We start from the raw sequence: 19,186 nt of genomic DNA, 5'->3' as shown, positions 1-19,186 counted from the left end.
AACTGGCGTTCTGTTGGAAACTTGCCTATAACCGCGTGAGCTGTGTCTACGCATAAGCATAATTGCGATTATAACTTCTATCTAAAATAAAAAAAAAAAACATCACGGCTACGGCAAATCTATATATTATATCCTACACAGGGTCATTTTTTATAGCATTAAAGAGAAATCTTAACCTTGAACTAGTTTAAACGGCAAATATATGCTGTTCGATTAAAATGTTGGCAGGGTAATTTGGCAAATAAAAAATTATTCCATTTAAGGACTGGAGCTGGATCGGACAGTTTAGAGGGCAACTATATTGTGCTCCGATCTGAATAATTTGTTCGGAGATTTTAGCGTTATCTTTGATAATCATTTAAGATTAACTTCCATAAGATCATTATCAAATTGTTTCTATCTAATCTAATCTGTTGTCCGATAACTCAGCTCGTCACACTGATGTACATAGTTTATAGGGTCTCCGTTGTTTCCTTCTGGGTGTTATTAACTCCATAGAGGACTTAATAATACATTATCTGCTTAATCAGTATGAATATTATTTCAAAATTTTAAGTATGATACTTGAAATTAACTTTTTAACGCGTTGCCCTATTGTAAAAAATATTTTAGGAAAAATACCCTACCTATGTATAAGCAACATATTTTATTTTCCGTCAAAATTTTCTTCTGTACGATCCACACAATTTCGTAGTCAAAGAAACCTAGTAATGATATTATACATTGATGTGGGTAGCTCAGAAATATAGTTTTCAGATTTCTGACAAGTCATTTCAGATGTTTACTCTTAAATGGACAAAATTAAATAAGCTAAGTGAGCTTGGGTTAGACATTAGATAACTGGGAGAGTAATTTCATAATGGAAAGTAAAGTAAAGAAAAAAGTATAATAATTTCCACTCACACAGTAAGACATTCATAAGTATTTGATGGCGAAAATGAAAAGATAGTAACTAGAAAGACATACTAAGACTGAACAAATTCACACGAACGTTGGTATTTTCAGGGCGATTGTGTGGTCCCAATGAATTATGAGTACAGCCGAAATGTTCCTCTATAACAAATGAGGTAAATTTTGAAAATACATGGACAACAGTAAAAAAAAAAAACCGTAATAATTGCCAACAACACCACAGCAAAAACTCGTACTCATATCGTAGCCACCACAAGCGGCACTAACCCCGAATGGTGCAACACTTGCAAAACGGAAATCGCACCAGCGGAAACAGTGAAGTGGCACACACATGAATGCTTTATGGTTTATTTATTCAGTTTTTCACACCGCGAAACAAGTTGCACGTGAAGCCACCCAATCATGCTGCCAACAGTGAAATTTGTTCGGTGTGAGGATACGTATGAAGAGTTTCGCTATATTGCATTTGCTTTGCTTTATTACTTTTATTTACCTACAAAAGTATGAAATGTGTGCTCTTTCCGTTTAGCGTTGTTCTTGTTACTTGAGATGATTTTTTTCAGTGCTGATAAACGAAATGGAAATAAATATTCTTAAAAATGTTAAATTACTTTTCTTATGTGGCCTTATGAACATACTATATACGTGCATGTGTGTATGTATGTAAATGTGTGGGTGCCGTCTGCAGCATCTTAGAAGTACAACAGAGCATATGAGTTATCTGTCGAATAAATGAATACAGTGTTGGTTTGCAGGTCCTTTAACAAAGTCAAGGAAATGGCGTGAGTTATGGTATTTGCAGTTACACATGTGTGTATGTATGCAAAGAAGTATATGCATGACTGCAGGCATTGTGGCTGGTGTGATTCAAAGACGTTCTATATCAGTGGAAGCCATTAATAGAGTACCTCTACTAGCCCAACTCACCCTCCCATGCGTTGCTGCGTATTCAAAAATACTACAGCAAAAAATGTCTGTATGTAGATATATTGCCCGACGCGATAACGGAATGTTTTGTTCTGGGTAATTTTTTATCGCGAAACTTTTAAATTAAAATGCATCTTGGTTGTTAGCCGCGCACAGCCTTAAATTTGAATAAATGGCATACAATATTTCGTAGCTGATTGCCAAGACGATGTATTAAATATTCATAAAATATAAATATGATAATGTTGTCTTATTAATATTGTATATCCAACGAGCCAATAAAGACTTCAGCTTTAAAACACGAAGGAGGTTTTGCAATAGTTGCAGCCTTCGAGAAGTTGTATGGGAGAAGATGATGTGGAAGTAACTCAACTCTTACTCCTTGACAGTCTCGCGCTTGAGAGGTCAAGACTTAAACACTTGGGAGCGCATACTTTCAGACATCCCATCGAACTGGCGGTGTTTGAAATTAAACGCCTATTCAAATTTGCATTGGCTACTAAGCGTTTTGCTAATTTATAAGTTCTTACCTAACCGAACCCACTTCCTTTGAGAAAATCTTTGCTTCTATCTACATTTCCAATAGATATCACAATTGACTACAAAAATGCCTAGATCATATTTTTAACAATTTATTTAGGACTGTCACATAATATATATAGAACTACCATTACATATTGACAAATCATAAGGCGCATTTGAGACGATTGATTCTAACCACGACAAACGCCTATCGTTACTATTAGTTACTCTGGTAAGGAAATTGCTAATACTTTATAAATTATTCAATATTTTGATTGTATCCAAAATTAAGATGAAGTTCAGAAGTTGGAAAATATTAGCAGTAGTTCGGTTGTCCAAGCTCAGGACTCATATTAAAATTGCAATGACGGTGTAAAACTCTTAATAACCTACATTAATTTGTAATCTGATTTATTTTTTTTTATTTGTATCTGCTTAGCCTCTGTTATTGTACTAATTTGTTACATTACCCGCCTCTTCCTTGCTGATAGAAAGATTTTCTCAATATTATGGCTGTTTTCTGTTAGAGAAGAACAATCAATTGCTCATCATCAAATATTCTTCATGACTTCCTGGTTTGTTATATGTTGGTTATGGATGGATACTTATGCCGTTTTTATACATTTATACTTATATAGAAGTTCTAAGAAATGTGAAAAGGCCGGCTAAGAGATGCATTTCATAAGAACCTTATTCATGTAAGAAAGTAAGTTCATCGAATGTGATCAATAATAGAAAAATTAGACATATAGTATTCCAGACATTTTCACTGCATTACTTTCTTCATTAAGCTTGACCCAGCATAATATTTTATTTCGTGTAAAATCCAAAAAGTGTTCGATTTTACTGAAGAAACTCCCATACTAACGGATAACAACTTCACCTGCTTTTACTTTCTTTTTTACTTTCTTTTTACGTTTCTTGACATTTGGCTCTATTTAAAAGGATATGTGGCTACTGTTATTCTACGGTTCATAGCGTTTAATTCATCTCATATTGTACAATTGGGAAATGTAACACTCTATTTTAGAAGCATAAATGCAAGCAAGAGAAAAATGTGGTATTGATGTATTAAAAAAAAATTTCAATCAGTTGAGTTTAGCAAACACATCGCGAATAAATATTTTCCAAAAACATATAATTTGTTTTTATATTGCGTAATTCACTTACCACAAAGAAGCATATCCACATTGTACATTTCCGCCAGATCTATGCACCTGGTGTCTTGACCAATTAGTTTTTCCATACACAGACTTAATGTTCACTTTCATCAAACTTAATTTTCTCATATACATTTTGAAAATATTTCATTATTTGCACACTTTTTACTTGCACCGATCAATTCGAAACATGTTAACACCTGTATTTCACTGACTTTCGTTAATTTGCGAACACTTTCATGACATGAATGTGAATGCAAAATGCAATTTGATTGAATAGAGCGGCTTCTATTTTATTTATAATATATATGACACCTTATCAACACTAATTTACATTCATTATATCAAAAATTTCATTATTCTCATTTTAATAAACAACGCGAACTTATTTTGAACTTTTTGCTGCCACGTGTTTGCGAATTTATTGCACGGCCGTGATAAACACGATCAAGCCTTTGCCGATTAATATAAATATGCCTTCGGTTTCTGTTAATGTCAGCTATGTTAATACTAACAAATTCTGTTAGCTTACTGCATTTATGTATATTTGCAAATGCTTGTACTTACTGTTGTAACGGTGCATGTTAATGAACTGTATTTTGTAGCTGTTATATCCATTTTGGCTTGCCAAGGAATTAAAACACTTCTATTTTCAATTTTACATTTAAAATTTTTTATTTCTCGTTTTAATAATTTGATTTTTGCAATAAATTGACGAATATCGTATTTTTATTTTACAAATTTGAAATATTATATTCATTTAGTTTATTTTACAGTGCGCTTAAGAGCTAAAGGAAAACAAATAATTTATAATACTTTCGTATTAAATACATTACATTTTGTTTACTAATGCAAAATTTTAAATAAAAATAACTTTTTTAAAAGTTTGTAACTAAATAATTTTCTTTAACTGGTTTAAGGGCTTTTGCTTATTTCTATGTGTTTTTAATTATTGTGTGTTTTTGCTTAAATTATTTGGTGCAATTGTTTGCATAAGCAGCATTTATAATTACATACTTACATTTATTTGCATGTATGTTTGCTATGTATACATTTTTGCTTTGGAACTTTGAAGTTTTCAATAGCCGACTTTTGACTGGCATTTTTTAGTTTTCAGCTGTAAGATTTTTTTCTGTGTTTGGAAATTATTTTCTTCAAAGTTGTTTATTGTTTATTTATATTTTTTTTTTTTTGGTAGATATTCTAATAGATTTTGAATCGCAGATATTTCCATTATTGATCTTTTTTCTTCAAAACTATAAACAATTATGAATTCAAATGACATTGCAACCGAATCAAAGAAGATATTGAAATGCATGTTCTTTGTTTGCATTTCCTACAAACCAGTTGAAACTCATTGCTAGTTAACTTTCAGTGCTTCGTTTTTTTCACTTTTCAAAACATCATAAAGTGAAATGGATTTGATATACTCGTAATCATTGGTAGGGCAATTATTTTGAGTTTGAGTCTTTTTCACATTTTTATTTTTATTTTTAAGTTTGCACTTGGTTCATAACTGAATAAACCGACCACGTAAATTTTCAAACATCTACTATGTTTCGAAAATGTCTTATTGTAAGGTATCAAATACCCAAAACTAATTTTTAAACAAATCATAATAAAACATAACCACAAAATATCTTTTTTATAACATTATATAAGTAAATTTAAGAATTCAATAAACGATATGTGCATTCATGCATTTAAATAGTTTTTTAAAATTACCAAATACTTAGCTGAATTCATATGATTATTCCTAATTGTCTCAGTGACAATGAAGAAAGTTTAATAATATTTATGCATTTTCTGCAATTATTTTCATATGCATATATTCAGCAGATCTTTCAACATAATTTTTTTTAATGATTACTATATTTAAAAAATTGCATTACTTATACTTAGTTTAAAAATAATATTAATGCTTATTTTTTATTTTTTTTTAATTCTTGCATATTTTATATTTGCTATATGCGATTTAGAAATGCCATCTTTGGTTTTCACTATCTTTTAACTATATTTATTAGAATTTTTAGTATACAATATATATTTTAGTATATCAATAAATCGTACATTAAAGTAACTTGTGAAGTTCTTTACTAAACTAGATTTATATCTATTTAAACTGATTTAATTGGAATATATTAAAAAACCGAAACTAATTTATGCTAAAATTGTATTTTTACACAAAGTATTTTATTAAATTTTTTAATTTCAGTTTTTATTTTTTTTAATAAAAATGTCTACATAAATTATAATTGGTTATTTGTCATTTTAAATTTTTAGGATATGAATACAAACATTCCTAGAATAATGCAAATAATTTATAATGAACATGCAATCTTATAGCAAATGTTATTGGGTCTTTATTTACACGAAATTGGCTGCTGGGCACATGTTGCCCGTGAGAGCAGTGGTTCATAAGAGAAACAGAAACGTACTGATTTATAATAGCTACAGTGGAACTAACTTTTTTTTTAAATCGCGTAAAAAATAATATTAACAGCCGTAAACTATGTATATGTATAGTTTATGCACATTAGGGTCGTCATTAAAATCTGAAAAATATTTTATTCGACAAGTTGAAATGTTGTTATAAAAAACGTTTGTTTACCGAATTAAATTATATTTTATAGAGTTGAGAATGGAAATTGAAAAGAAAAACTCTAAATTTATACTTTAAAAATCACCCTAATATTCATACATACATATCTGTATTTACGTTCATCAAACTGCAGTACTATGAAAATTAAATGCAATAATTCAATTACAATACTGCGCGGCTGTGATTTGGTTCAACATTCAGTCCCTCTTTCACTGATAATCGACATTTTGACCCAACAAAACTTTTTGAACAACCCTAATTTGTAGGCGTATAATTATTTTTGTTTGCAATACTCTATAGTATATATCGAGTAAAATTTTACCCTTTAATCGCGTTCCTCGTATTTGCTAACGAAGGAGTTCAGGCCTTGCAGTTGAGAGCTGTCGTAGAGCGACATCTTTAGGCGTTTGCATTTGGCACGTCGATTTTTAAACCAAAACTGTACATTTTTACTTTCCAAACGGGGGAACTTTTGTCTGAAAGAAAGAGTATAAGAGGATATTAAATTATACTATAGAAAGAAAAATGGTATAAAAGTATAAAATAACGTAACATCCTTTTCATAAGTTTACAGGCGAAGAAAAACCGATATAATATTGAAACAAAAATTCAGTTTTGGTTATAAAATAACCAATGTGTAGGTTATTATATCTGATAACTACTTTAAATTTCAATTTCTAAATGTCTATCCATTCCATTCTTTCATAGCTAAAGATTCTTACTAAAAACTACCAAGTTATTGGTTGACTTTTTTTAGATTTCATAAAATTCATTAAGATACAATCAGTATTTTCGAAAAACAACCAAAATAGTTTATAAGAATAAAACAATTTTGGAAAACTGTCTGAATTTTTCCTCGAAAAATAGTTGTGCATAGACTTTTCGCGCTCTGTAAGATATCCCAACTAAAAACTAATAGGAAATCGCCAGGATTTGTGAAAGACTTTATATTTTTTTAATATTGGAGCATAAATAAAATATTATTAATGGCTTTTTCAACTCACCTATAGGGCATTGTGTTCAAATCCTCCGTGTACTTCAGTATCAGATTGTGTGATGGATGTGTATTCAATGCGAACCATTGCTCTAACTTCGGCACTTCAGTAACTGGATCGATGAAAGTACGATTCCGTTTGCGACGCTCCTCGTTCGACATGCTCGACAAATTGAGACCGCTCGGGTTCATTAGTGCATTCGGTGGCATACCGGCAGCAGCTGCTGCAGCAGCGGCATGATGCGCGTGCGGATGATTGGCAGCTGCTTGACCAAAACCCGGTATATAATGGCTCATGTACATGAATGACTGGGAGAACATCGAATTGGGCACAATTGGAAAGGGTAGATCTTTACGTTGTGCCATGGCATTAGCCAAATCTGGTGAGAGCGAACGATATTCATCCAATTGTGAGACATCATTCTCGTTGTCATCGTCATCATCTTCCAAATCGAGATCATCGTCCTCCTCTTTGGGTGAACTTATTTTGGGTGAGGAATGTGCTTGCGGTTGTGTATTAACGGCATCACAGGATTGCTCATTATTATTAATAGTACTATTATTGTTATTGCTACTACTAATGTTGTTGTTATTTAGGTTGTTTGCAGTATTGTTGTTATTGCTATTATTGTGTTCTGCTTCATTTTGCTGCTCATTAGCGGTGTCTTCATTCGAATTGTCACCGTGTTGGTCATCGGTTTGTGTGTCATTCGGCTTGGCTTGCATTTGAGCTTCTTCTTCGGTGTAGCTGCGCGAACATGAGCGTAACGACTGATTGAGTGAACCATTTAACATGGTTTCATCCTTAAACTCACCTTCGGCACCACAGTTATCACGACGACTATCGCCCAAGTCCATATTGCCTTCGGCGCCTTCGAGCGGCGAATTGCGATTACGTTCATGCGTGGTGAGCGACAGTGGTAATTGTGGTGAGCCGGGCCGGCTGTTGTCTTCATCCATGTCATCCGAGTGCTGTGACATTGTGTCCACATCTTCCGATTTCAGGCTCAAAGGACTTTTCAGGTAGTCGTGTGACATGGCTAAATTGATATTGCTGCTACTCATTTGCTGACTACCACCGCTGCTGCTCGAGCTTTGACCCAACTGACCGTGCTGATTGAGCATAAAGCCATTCAAGCCGGGATGACCAAGTGCTGCCAAGCCGCCACGCATTTCTGCTCGCTTCTGAGCGGCGCGTGCATTTTTAAACCAATATACGACATTATTAACGTCCAGTGGCTTGCGACCACGTCGCGATTCCAAGGCGTTCAACTGTACAACATAGGTTTGTATTTGCTGACGCGAGGGATGTGGATTCTCCTGAAACCATTTCTGCAATTTAGGCAATTCCATTTCTGGATCGAAACTCGTGCGCATGCGTGTTTTTTGATTTGGATACTGTGTATGTGGATGGTGATGATGATGATGCATCGAGGGATGCATGGCCGGATGTACCAACATATTGGGGTGATGCGCTGCAGCTGCCCCCTGGGGACCATGATGTGACGCCTCATTCATGAGTAGTGAATCACGACTGGCATTAAGTCCCGGTATATTACTGCCCGGCACATTGCCCACACCGCTGGCAGCATGTAAGCCAGCTTGTGCGGCTGCAGCAGCGGCAGCGGCTGCGGCAACCGCCGCTGAACCTACGGGGAAGTCCATTTCATTCGGCACTGATGACGGCGCTGTTAGGAACGGTAACATTTTTGGCGTAATACTAGATTGTGGCGTGAGTTGTTGCGACCACCACTGGTCGAACTTGCGGCGTAGCTCATCGGAAATCTCGCCGGCGGGAAAAGAATACGGATTCTGGTAAGAAGTTCGGCATATTTGTGAGAGCGTCATCTGTGAGTGAGAGTAGGCAGAAAGTATATAACATTTTGTATTATTTTGTGAGAAGAATATTAGGAGATATTTTTTTAATATTTCCAAAAAAAATTTTATTAGATTTAATTGTAGTTATTAATAAATAGGTGTATATAGGAGCTGAAACTGAATGTATCATACTGGAAAACTAATAAAATAATTGCATGGATATAACAGCTAGTTCTTTCCACTTTAAGCATATTTACTTTAAAATTAGTGACGCGCTAACTTAATAACGAAATGCTTATTTTTATAAACTGCACTCATTACCCAATTGATCCCATGACTGCTGATGCCCGAAATTTCCCAACTACTTATAATCGACAATGGCTCCATTTTTTAGCCCATAAGTACACAATCAGGCCAATAAATATTAGCGTTTGCAATGTATGCACTTGACTAGACCGTTTTTCCAATAACACAAGTTAATGCGCTGCCTAAGCCCAAGCAACAACAATGCAATGTCATTAGCCAACAGATAACAGACAAGAGTTGAGCTATTGAACAACTGAAAGCCCACTATAAAACTATATAGAAGTATATATGGAGCATACATTAATGTATGTATATACACGTATGCGATTTCGAGCAAGTGGTAATGCAATCAACCAGCCAACGAAATTCAAACCTTATTAATCCTCCTACTAATAACCGAACTCAACGCAACATGTGCGTTCGCTTGTGCCCAATACTGAACATACACACACACACACATGTGTTGTATGCATGCATGTATGTGTGTTATGGTATAAAGCGCTTTAACACAGCAAACATAAATTTTCCAACCCACTTCTGTCACCTGCTAAGTGTACGCCATAAAAATCACGACACAATATTGTAGGCCTTTCGAGTGCTGTGGGATTCGTTTAGCTCATAAATGGGTTGGCGTGATTGCAAGACGTTAAATCACTTCAAATTTCAAATTGTTATTCATTACGGTGACAGCTGATATCAGCAAATATATTCACACATGAATGTATATATACATATATATGTACATATGTATGTACTATGCATTTATATAAATGATTACTGCTTGGGCCCAAAGATAATTGGCACTTGGTTTGCACCATACATTTTGACCATCGTTTGTGTTTGCGCGTATGAATAGTGGCATTAGCGCTAAGTCAACAAAAACAATAACATTTAACACAACCGCGCTAGATAGCCTTAACTATAAACCAAATATGATTATTTTTTTGATCGCGAGGTATAGACAAGAACGGCGTTGCTTAAGCTCATAAGATAAAAACAAGCAAAAAGAGAATTACCAATACACATACCATAACTAAATGTATATACAAAATGTGCTTTACATAACCCATACTTTGTAAGTAAAGGTTATTGCATTGGGTAATGCCCGGCGCGATATCGGTTACCATTATCAGCTAAAGAAGACACCCTAATCACTTAAGCTGCATTTGGCATTACGCAGAACAGTTTGTGGCTATGCATGTACCTACACACATATGTATAAGTATACATATATACTTTTTTATTTTATTTTATTTTTTAATATTTTTGTTGTGTGCCACTGGTTTTAACCTGTCTCTTATACACATCTAGATGTGTATAAGAGACAGGTTTGTGGCTATGCATGTACCTACACACATATGTATAAGTATACATATATACTTTTTTATTTTATTTTATTTTTTAATATTTTTGTTGTGTGCCACTGGTTTTAACAGTGGTGATTTTGCTGCTGACGCTTATGCGCAATAAATTGCATGATCGCTTACTTAAGTTATTTTGATTTAGTTGTAGGCTTAATGGTAAAAATATTAATACCTGATAACGCATAAAACCCCTATAAATGCATGCTGTTGCACGATATTTACAACAGTGCATGACAATGTTTGATTTTGTAATCAAATCGAGCTGCAACAAATCAAAGCATGAATACCAAAGCTTAGATAAATAATTAGATAAACACTTATGTATGTATACCGACTCAAAAGACCGCTTCCCTGACAAGAACCCATTACAAATTTCGTCGACTCACATTAAACAGATTTTGATACATTTGCTTGATTCCGATCGTTCAGTTTGTATGATAGCTATATGCTAGAGTGCTCCGATATCGCCAAATTAAAAGGTTTTTAATTTATACTTCGCGTGTTTTTCGAATCGGTAAATTTTTTTCTGTAAGTTGGTAGTACTCTTAGTGACATCTATGCTAAATTTAACTCAAAATATTCATTAGTATTTGATACACGCGTCTCTCCGATTTTTGCTATGTCTCAATTTATTGAAGAAAGAAGTGCGATAATGCACCATCTCATACTGCATTGGTTATTCGTGATCATTTCGCCAAATTTTCAACTACATCGTGCGGCAAAAACGGCATTCACCTGATTTACCTTCGTGTAACTTCTGGCTATTCAGCGAATTCACACGCCCACCCGGTGTTGACCCAATTGAGGATATAAAAGCTGAATCGGAGAAGGCTCTGATAGGTATCACGACGGAGGATTTTTCCAAGTGCTATGATGACTGGAAAATTCGTTGGCATAAGCGGGAAGGGATTACATTGAAGGATATGAAATGGACAAAATTCACCTTTCAATTTGATCACAATGGTATATATATTTTAAGAGGCCTCTGGCGTTTCCTTCTGGGGAAATATTCCTGTATTTGTGGAAAAAGTCGGTGAAATTATTGGTATCGATTCATATTTTACTACGTTTTAATGTTGACTGAGGGACTAAATATGAGGAAAAACACTTTTAATTTGGGTATAAAAAATGTCTTTTCGCGTTTTCTTCCACGTGAATAAAATATATATAAAAAAAGTGAACAAGGTTTTGATAAAAACAAAAACGGATTTCTCTCATCAACCACCCCCAGTATTTACCTAATCTGTCACCATATGACTATTTTGAATTTCCAAAATTGAAAATTAACATGAAAACAACTTACAATAATATCCCAGCCATTCAAGCAGCCGGAAATAAGGTTCTGAAGCACACTGCTTTAAACGATATAAAAAATCTTTGGTAGATCATTTCATTGTACTGAGTATAATAGAGTATATTTTCAATAAATACTATCCAAATCTACGTATTCGAATGTCCACAGTGTCCGAGAACCCTTTGCTAATTATGGAATAACTCGAAAAATATTTATTGGATTTACTTAAATTTTTCAGAGAATACTTTTAATACTTGTAATACTATCAGAAAACGTAAGAAATCTCCAATATTGTGATTCTTACCATGATAGACATCAATTTCACATTAAATAATTTGCAGAAATTGTTAGAACAGTTGCACGAAATATTGCTTCTTACAACATTTTGTGCAAAAGTCTTTTAAATAAAAAAGCGGAATTTTTTAAATCCATAACTACCCACTTCTCATCCAAAAAATTACTCAAAATGTAGTCAAGAGCTTTATTGTTCATCATCAAAATCATTAATAATTTCTTTAGTCAACTTGCCTTTTCAGTATCAGTTCAATACAATAAGATAATACTATAGAAACAAAAATAGCAACAAATCCAAATTAATGAAATGTACAAACAAAAACAACAGTATTTCACTAAAAAGGTTTCTTGCTTTGTTTATCACATGATCAGCACTTCGCTTATTACGTATATAAAATTAATATAAAATAATTAACTTGACAGAAAGAGAAATATACTGATTTATTTATCAATGGCATCGGTACGAAGCAAAACGAGGACTTATAGCAGTACAAATCGAATGTACTGTTATAAATTCACCTGAGCAACGAATTTCACTTGATTTATCATGCGTTAAGCTTGTAATCGCAAATATTTGCTATGAGTCAAATGACAATTTTAGGAAATATTTGTATGAGTCAAATATTTGCCGCATAGATAGATAGATATACATATGTATGTATGTATAAGAATAGCTGTACAAATAAGATAAGGGTTGAGCTTAGCGAAAATTAATTTCCAAGAACGCTGTTATTGGGTATTTATAAGTAATATACAAGCTAGATTATATTTGAAAATAATTAGAAAAGCTAACATTCTGTAAAAAAAAACAAGAAAACACGTTAGTTTTGACTGCACCCTTACCCTTGACAGGAGCATTTATTACGGTAACTATATGTGTGATTAATTCTTAAAATATATCAGGCCAACGGAAAATGTTTTGTTAGCATTTTCTAACGACATTGTTTGATATAACCAACACTCACGTCGGATTATGGGATTACATGGGTTTACGGGTTTAAAAATGTATTATCTTAGTAAGTTCTACAATACCTCTAGAATATTTTCCAAAAGTTTCAAGTTTATCCTGGTAACAGTTTCGGAGATACAGCTTTGAGAATTTGTGCGCTCGAGGATAAGTGGGCGAAACTGTGTTGTTGAAGTCGATTGGCAAGATTTCTCAAGAACTCCTCAACCGATCTTCAAGAAATTTTACACTGGGCTTTGATTTAAGATTGTATGTTACCCGAGGAAACCCACGTAATCCCTTAAGGTTAGTTAAAATAATAATGAAAAAATATTTTGTATGAAGATCTTGATATAAATTTTGACCGGTCATATATCTAAAAAATTTGTTAGGTGATTGTACTGCTGCTTAGGAAAATAATCCACGCCAAATTTAGTGAAGAAATATCGATCAAATCAACAAAAAAAAAAAAAAATTCCATGCAAGGCCGTGGTCTTGATCGATCAGTTTGTATGGCACCTTTATACTATAGTGTACAGTTCTGACAAATAAGCAGCTTCTTGTGGAGAAAAGAACGTGAGTTCAGATCATTATCTCAAAAACTGAGTTACTGATTCGCGTATATACAGATATACATACATGCAGGGTTATAGGCAGACATTGCCAAATCGTTTCAGCTAATAATGGGGACCTTTAAGGGATCTTCCAAAATTTCGTTCGTGCTATTACAAATTCGTGACATGCTGTTTAGGTAATAATAATCGGTAAAAGTGATTCCGCTGGTTGTGTGAACGCTATTTAACTGAAGTTTTTGTTTTTAATCTTATATAAATGCGGCATAGCTATATTATAGTATTAAATACATAAATTATATTTCACAATATTTTGTTGTTCACAAAAATTGAGGTTAGGTTAACTTTTAAATGGCATATTGTAGGTTTTTTATAAATAAAACGTGAAGACTGAGTAATTTCATTGGCATATGCATCAACTAAGCGCGGTTAGAGCTCAGCATCACTAGGGTTACCTAATCTATCTAGAAGATGAAAGAGTTATTGGGCGCTAATTACACGAGGGTTTCCTTTATGTTAGCAGCGTGGGAAGGCAATGTAACTTTGCGTTCAATGTAAAACGCTACAAATTACGGTTACTTTACAAAATAAATTGATTCAAATGCGGATTAACTTCATATAAATTCTATATACATACCGTTATATACTATATCGAAGCATGTATATATTTATGCCTAAGTACAGGATATGGCGCAAAACACTGAAACTGTTTTTATTGCTTTGGTTTGGAGGGTGGGCGGTTTTCACAGGTATGCAGGCGGGTTCTCGTTTACTTTTATGCAAAAAGCTTTTAGACAATAAACCGATTAGTGACATAAAATACTTAAATACCCATTTTGTTAGTTTCTTTGTTGGCGATAAACCGATTTTGTCGCATATTTCTTAAGTTCAAAGTGAATATGTGAAGAAATGCTAATTAAAGTTTACAACTACATATTTTGAATTGTTAGTAATGCGGTGTATTACTATTGGTTACTAGAAAATAAGCATTAAAAATATAAGCTAGTAGGGTAAATGAGACCACCTAAGAATATTACTTTTATGCGAAATTTGATTTAAAAAATAGTTTTCAGTAAAATGTTTGCTTAAAAAAGTACTAAGAATGTTCCTCGCTTTATATAATTACTTAAGAAAATATTTTGAGAATAAGTTTTAAATATTTTTTTAATCAACTTAACAATTGAAAATTTCAATCAATAGTAATCCTCTGAGCTGATATATTGAAAATATTTATTTAAGTGTGGAAAATAGCAAATATTGAAGTATGTTTGAAATCAAAATAATAAAAATTAGTTTTATACTTATTTTAAAAAACAAATTTTATATTAAGCTACTGAAATTCATTGCAAACTCACCTCATCAAGCGGACAACCGGTGGAGCGCAATACTGTATGAGATTGCAAAACGAGCAGTTTCAATAACTTATCCTTAATTTCACCGAAAGTCGACGGTTTGGAACGCAAAATGACTATACGAAGTGTAATAACCGAAGTCAACTCGCCTATAATATCACTGACGGGCACAACTGGATTATCGGAGATCATTTCCAAAGGTATGGGTTTCCAATTCTTTATCATAATAGAACCTAAGCATACAAAATCATAAAAAAATGAAAAAAATTGCAAATTTATACATGTATGTACATATGTGTATAGTATATGAATTCTATAGAGTATTAGTTCAGACTCACCTCTTGCCGTGTTAACCGCCTCCTGTGAGTAGCCCAGTCGTTGTAGCGCAGTCTGCACCAATTCCGACCAGGGCGTTGCCGCAGCCATAATCACATAACTATCTGTCTCGATATTCGTACGCCGCTTCCATGGACTACGCGAGTCGATGGCGAGCGAGGCCTGCAACGAATGCACCGATTCGACGACACAATGCAACGGTAGCGATTTCGCTGTAAGTAGAAATGGTGAAAGCTTTGTTTTAGTATTAAAGATATTAAAGAAATTTCGAAATAATAGCACAAAAATGAAGAAGTTTTCAGCAAAAAGCGATGTAATTTACGAGAAAATATTTGATTGAATAAACAAAAGCTTTCTTACGATATGTTGAGCTCATTTGTATATTGATCTTTTTTAGTAGGTAAAAAATACTGATATGTAATCCCAAAGTACAGTGCCTGAGCGCTGGCGGCTGACAGTATGGGCGAGTGCTTATACGTTACTTACAAATATTACATATCTTGTGTATTTTTATTATTCTGAAGGTTTCTTAAAGATTTTATTGCTTTTAGGGAATCTTTGGGAAGAAGTTACACTTTGACTTAGGTTGAGTAAGTTTATTTATAGTGGAAATTTCAGCTGGAAAACTGTCTTTAAAGCACTTTGATACTAAATCTACATACTTGCTCAAAATAATAGTTACACGATAAAACTTTGTACTCTCAACAGTATAAAAAACTTTTTATGGGCTGTATGCGACAAGTTATGCTATAAGTTTAATTAAGATAATATAGCATCGCCCTTTCTAGGCGAATGAAGCATACGATCAACCAAATTCGGTCGGAAGTCACATTGCAATGTTGAAGAAGCCTGGCTGGTTTCAAACGTCAGAAAGTCAGGAAAATCGTGGAAGGCCACAAAAAACCGAGTACAGTTCTTGATCGCCACATTGTAACTCTTTGTAAAAAGGACCCATTCAAGTCGTCGCAGGTGATAGCAGCAGAAATTGGAAATGTAGTAAGTGCCCAAACAGTTCGCAGGCGTTTGTAAAAGGCCAAACTACCAGAACGAATGGCCAGGAAAGTTCCATTACTGCGAACAAAAAATTTGGATATGAGGTTAAATTTTGCAAGATTGGTCAGAACCTGAGGGAACAAAAAAGTGGAGAAACATCTTATGGAGCGATGAAACGAAAGTAAATTTGTTTGGAAACGATTGGGAGAGAAATGTGCGTCGTCCAAAAGGAAAGGAGTTTCACGTTCGATTCACCAAAAAAAGTGTGAAGCATGGAGGTGGAAACGTCATGGTGTGGGGATGTTTTTCTTGGTATGGAGTAGGTCCTATATACCTTACAACTAACAAAATGACAGCGTCGGAGTACAAGGAAATACTTGAAAATRTCATAATACCCTTTGCTGAAGAAAAATTACCATTACGTTAGATATATCAGCAAGATAATGACCCAAAACATACCTCCAAACTGGTTAAAAAATATTTTGAAGATAGTAATGTTAACGTTTTGAAGTGGGCAAGTCAATCCCTGGATTTAAATCCAATAGAAAACCTATGGGGAAAACTAAAAAAAAATTTGGCGAGTCAATCTTTCTCTAACAAAGACCAGTTGTGGGAGTGCATACAAAACACTTGGTATGAGATACCTAAAGAAAAATGTCAGACTTTAATCAGTAGTATGCCCAAACGAATAAATAAAGTAATTCAGAATAATGGTGGTAATATACAACAAAACTGTTTTATCATAATTTGATTTTCCAAAATAATTGTCTTATTAAACGTGTACTAATTTTTTTGAGCAAGTTTATTTTAGCTAAGAAATGTTTTTAGATCTATATTTGTTTGTTTTGCATTTCCTTAAACAAAGTTTATTTAAATAAGCTTGTAAATATTTTAAAAATATAAGAATATTTGCGTTTTTCTTTAAAATTTAAATAAAACTTTTTATTCATGAGCTTTACTTGAAAAAGTATTGTGTAACTATTATTTTGAGCAGGTGTGTATATATGTATATATACATTGAATTTTTAACATTTAGGAAATTTAAATATTTACAAAAAAATTATAAATATGAATTTAATTCTTTAGCGCTAAATATATATGTAAATATAAAATTTATAAAATATGTTTCAACAACATTAAAAAATATTCCAAATATGCCCTAACAAAATTTGTATTTAAAATATCTGCTATTGTGTATGAAGTATGCATATTTACAAGGTTGTTGCTATTAACAACCTTCAGTAGCAATTTTATTTGACATTTATCAAATGTATGTAAACAAAAATTTGTCAATTAAAAAATAGTTCAAAAACGACGCATAAAAGTAAAGTTCATAGGAAAATTACATAACATTGCAACCGACATCCCGAAAGCAGTCCCGTACATAACCCGAAATTTCCGAAATTCAATTTCGGGGTATTCATTCACTTGAATTGCTAAACAGTAATGCTCATAAGAGAATTACAACACATTGGAAATTAAGAGGAGTTATGAACAATAAGTTACAACAAATTGCATCGGAATTCCGAAAGTAGGCCCGTAAATATGCCGAATTTTTCTAAATTGAATTTCGAGGTGTTATTCATTCACTTGAATTGGTAAACAGTAATTATTATAAGATAATTACAACACATTCGCGAAACTGTTCGGGATGATTTCGGGATTTTCCAAAATTAAAGAATTATAACACATTGCACCGGGATCCCAAAAGTAGCCCCGTATATAACCCGAAATTTTCGGAATTTTCCGAAATTAATTTCGAACTACTCATTTAATTTATTTAAAAAACAGTAATACTTATAAGACAATCACAACACATTGTGCCGGGGTACCGAAAGTAGCCTCGCATATAATCCCGAATTTTCCAAAATTGAAGTTGGGGGTATTCATTCACTTGAATTGATAAACAATAACTTTTATAAGAGAATTACAACACATTGTCTTAGGACCACGTAGTCGTGATTGTTATGAGGAAAATATAATATTTTATGTCGGGATCCAAAACCCTTTTCCAGAGGTTTTCGTTGATTGAGTTGAAAAGCAGTAATTGTTATGAGTTGATGATGTTATGAAATAATATGTAACACCTACATCCCGAAACCCATCCAGGGTTAATTAACATCCGCATATACACGAGTATAGAAGCCTTGCTTTAAATTTGTACGCTCCTACCTGTATTCTTGCAATCCTGCCATAAGTCTTGTGCCTCTTTATCATCATCGATTTTCAAAGCAGCAATCTCTAGCATTTTTTCTACGTACATAAATGGTATTTGTTTGAAATTTGCGAATTGTAGAGCAAAAATGTGGCGATGCTCGAAATACCACTGATTAGATTTTTATATCCTTTTGCAATCCTTTGCATGGATTAATTTCATTTAATTTTAACTTTCTTTTTAGTCGTAAAATTATTTTTTGCTGTTTTTTGTTGTCGACTCTGCAGTACATGCGAATTGTTACAGCCAATGGGGCTAGTCAACGAGCACATAAATAGCTTCAACAGCTAATTAACACATGCACTGGCTTAAGCAAAGAAAAGCCAATAAAAATTGCACACAAAATCGGAAAATTTAGAACAACTGTTAACGGCAGTGAAAATCTTGCGACTAATCTGATTTCGACGGGAGATCGCAAAACAAAAAACCAAAAGATTTGGGTTCAGTTACAAATTAAACATTTACATTCATATATACCTACAAATGTATAAATATAAAATCTACGGAAAGTTTTTAAATTTGTAAAACAAATGCGTAATTTATAATAAAATGCGCAATAATATTTTGTAAAAAATGCGT

At 33.3% G+C, this 19,186-nt stretch overlaps 2 protein-coding genes across 4 annotated transcripts in view; both read right to left on the bottom strand.

The window, feature by feature from the left end:
* Positions 1–3,704, bottom strand: part of LOC108978310 (leucine-rich repeat-containing G-protein coupled receptor 5) — a 34,254-nt gene extending 30,550 nt beyond the window's left edge. Inside the window, exon 1 of the mRNA XM_018948521.1 lies at positions 3,532–3,704. The gene's annotated coding sequence lies outside the window, so the exon portion shown is untranslated. The remainder of the gene's footprint in view (positions 1–3,531) is intronic.
* A 2,043-nt stretch (positions 3,705–5,747) lies between these two features.
* The window catches only part of LOC108978324, a 151,358-nt gene continuing 137,919 nt past the window's right edge, over positions 5,748–19,186 (bottom strand). The window contains exons 3-7 of one of the 3 annotated variants that reach the window (XR_001994098.1): positions 15,402–15,611; positions 15,067–15,296; positions 7,128–8,965; positions 6,227–6,599; positions 5,748–6,076 (exon numbers count right to left, since the gene is read on the bottom strand). Coding sequence is in view for 2 of the 3 variants with exons in the window: in XM_018948546.1 (XP_018804091.1) it covers positions 6,449–6,599; positions 7,128–8,965; positions 15,067–15,296; positions 15,402–15,611 (2,429 nt within the window). In the remaining variant the exon portion in view is untranslated. Of the gene's footprint in view, positions 6,600–7,127; positions 8,966–15,066; positions 15,297–15,401; positions 15,612–19,186 lie in introns of all 3 variants that reach the window. The other 2 variants (XM_018948546.1, XM_018948545.1) reach the window with 2 other exon arrangements.

Source organism: Bactrocera latifrons, unplaced genomic scaffold (assembly GCF_001853355.1).
Source record: "Bactrocera latifrons isolate USDA-ARS-PBARC rearing strain unplaced genomic scaffold, ASM185335v1 scaffold_12, whole genome shotgun sequence".
Lineage (NCBI taxonomy): Eukaryota > Metazoa > Arthropoda > Insecta > Diptera > Tephritidae > Bactrocera > Bactrocera latifrons.
Note: the sequence above shows the minus strand (reverse complement) of the source record. Positions and strands in the feature narration are given on the sequence as shown.